The sequence below is a fragment of the Trichoderma gamsii genome, assembly GCF_001481775.2.
Source record: "Trichoderma gamsii strain T6085 chromosome Unknown Scaffold_132.2, whole genome shotgun sequence".
In the NCBI taxonomy this organism is placed as follows: Eukaryota; Fungi; Ascomycota; class Sordariomycetes; order Hypocreales; family Hypocreaceae; genus Trichoderma; species Trichoderma gamsii.
The window spans coordinates 1-2,900 of record NW_020171468.1 but is presented as its reverse complement, the minus strand read 5'-3'; the positions used below and the strand labels follow the sequence as shown (position 1 = coordinate 2,900).

Below are 2,900 nucleotides of genomic sequence, written 5' to 3'. Positions count from 1 at the left end.
AGACTTATTTAATGAGTTTAATAAGTTAACTCACTGGACTTATTTAATGAGAGCGATAAGTTGCTCTTTATTGGTGCGCTAGTCTGTTGTTAATCTGGCGAGACCTACCCGGTAGGCCTATTAGTGCGACCATAAGAGTTAGGTCGTGACAGTATTTACTTACTCTTTACTATAGTGTATTTTTATACTTCACTTAAAATCAATAGAGTTTATAAGTGCTAGGACTTGCTGTAGTAACACTAAGAACTTATGGTCCTTCTGTGGCTTACAAATAACTGTTACGGATTTATGATCATGATTTATCACTCTGTCACTTCGAAAATCTACAACAATATTGCAAGGTAGGGGATTTTATAACACTGTTTTCACTCTATAAATAAGCCTTCTTGCCCGTCATCTTAAGTACTGCTATCATCTACTATCAATTCATCTGATCTCTCAAGTATTAGATCGATAGTTTATTTATAATTACCTCTTAAGAAAGTAAAATAGGCTTTCAAACAATACAACAATACTTGTTCTCATCGCAGGAATCACTGGCAACTTGGGCACTCGCCTGGCAAAGGTTGCAACCTCGAGGGGTTTACAGGTCCGAGGTTTGGGTCGTGATCGCACAAAGCTCGACGAGAAGAAGACTGGGATTATTGAATCATTCATCACCTCTCAGACCTATTACGACATTCCTGCACTCGAAACAGCGGTCGAAGGTGTTGATGCTGTTATCTGCGCCTATTCACCCACCGCTATACTGGACTTGGAGGGTCACCTCCTTCTCTTCCGTGCCGCCGAACGCGCAGGCGTCACTATCTTCCTCGCTTCGTCCTGGGGCCACCCTTTGGATAAAATATCTTTTGGCGAGTATAAACACTACAACACTCACATTGCATTTAAACAACAGGTAGCAATGACCAGCTCTATAAAGCCGGTCTTCATGAATGTCGGAATATTCGCCGACCTTCTATACGGTCCGTTTGGACCAGGTGGCTGGGACACAACTGGTGCAAATCCCACAATTGAATATTGGGGGCAGGGAAACAAGCGGAAGATCCATTGGTCTGAGCTCAATGACGTGGCCGAATGGACGATTGATGTCCTGCAGAGCAAGGACATACAGGCGGGCAAGGGCGGCACATATCAAATGCAATCCGGAGCTTCTACTCTTGAAGAGTTCGCAGCCACTTGGACGAAGGTGACCGGAGAGGAAGTTAACCTGGTCAACCGAGGCAGCCTGGAAGATCTCGAGTCGTTGGTTTACACTGCGCGCAAGGAGAAAGGTACGGGCCGCTATATCGAGTACCTAGTTAATGCAACATCACTCCTCCACACAAGAGGAGCGTTCATTATAACCGAATTTGACCTCATGGAAAGCTCAAAGACCCGCACTACTTTGGAGGAATATGTTACAGCACTTCTTACGAATCGCAATACTATCAAGGAGTATATTAAAAAGCTTGAGTCAGTACATTAAAAAAAAATACATTTCATATTATAACAGATCTTTAAACAACTATCACCTGGTGTCATAACCTAATACTTATGGTCGCGACCAGGGGCCTACTGGGTAAGCCAGAATAAAAGAATATATATCTATTCTATTAATTAAATATTACTTAATGGAATTTATTATTAAGTATATTAAGTATAACTTAATAAACTTAATTATTAAGTATACTAAGGACATTTAGCTAATTAAATATATAAGTTTACTTCTTTATACTTATTAAATAACTTAAATAATTAATTATTAATATAAAATTAAAATTATAATATACTTTATATTACTTACTATTTAATAATATTTATTATTACCTTTTACTATTACCTATAAATCTTTTAACTTATTTATTAATATAAACTATAGACTAAGTTTATCCCTTAAGAATTCTATAAGCTATTAACTATTTAAAATATTAATAATTAAGTTATTATATATTAATAACTCTTATTTAAATAGTTATTAAACCTATAGGTAATATTAAAATAAACACTAAAAACTTCTAAGACTTAGTTAAGTAAATAAATTATAAAATATAAGATTTAAATTAAAAAGAACTTTAATTATTAATTAATAATATAAAAGCTACTATATAACTTATAGCTATAGAAAAACTAATATACTAGCTTTAGTGTACTTTTACTACTTAAAATAAAAAGCTAAGTAACCTATAGTAATAATAAAAAGCACACTAAGCTACTATTAATTAATAAAATTAAACTATTAATAACCTATAGTAATAATTAAATAATTTACTAGCAGTTATATTTACTATAGCCTTAGCTATAGTACTTACTATAGCTTTTATTATAGTATTAATAATACCTGCGCTAGTAAATAATAAAAAACTAAATTTAAAAAAAACCTTAAAAGTAAATTAATTAATTAAGTTTAATAAGGATATTAGTAAATTTTAAAAATTCCTTAATAACTTATAAATATATTTTAAATATTACTTTAAAAAAACTTTTCTTAAATATAATTAAGAAAAATAAATTTAATATATAAGAATATAAATAAAAAGAGTAGTAAATAATTAATTTAAGTTAATCCTTAAAGATAAAAAGAATAATACCCTTAATTAATAAATATAATTAATTAAAAATATATTTAAAAGTTATAAGAGCTTTAAAATATAACTTAAAAAATTATTTAAAGTTATTAATAAAGCTTAAGAAATAAAAAAAAAACTTAAGAACCTTAAGTAAAAAAGACTATATTATAAATATACTTTAATATTTATTTAATTACTTACTAAAGTAAATTAAATTAAGGACTTAAAAAAAGAAATATATTACTATAGCCTAAAACCTAAAGTTAAGGATAAAATTTATAAAATTAATTAATAAGCTATTACCTTTACTAATTTTACCTAAGAAATAATTACAATTAATAATTAATAATA

At 30.1% G+C, this 2,900-nt stretch overlaps 1 protein-coding gene across 1 annotated transcript; it reads left to right on the top strand.

The window, feature by feature from the left end:
- Positions 1–294: 294 nt before the first annotated feature.
- TGAM01_v211163 (hypothetical protein) lies at positions 295–1,468 on the top strand (the record flags this gene model as incomplete). Its single annotated transcript, XM_018811083.1, has 2 exons — positions 295–341; positions 493–1,468. The coding sequence occupies 2 exons, from the start codon at positions 295–297 to the stop codon at positions 1,466–1,468; spliced, it is 1,023 nt and encodes a 340-aa protein (XP_018655704.1).
- Between the last annotated feature and the right edge of the window lie 1,432 nt (positions 1,469–2,900).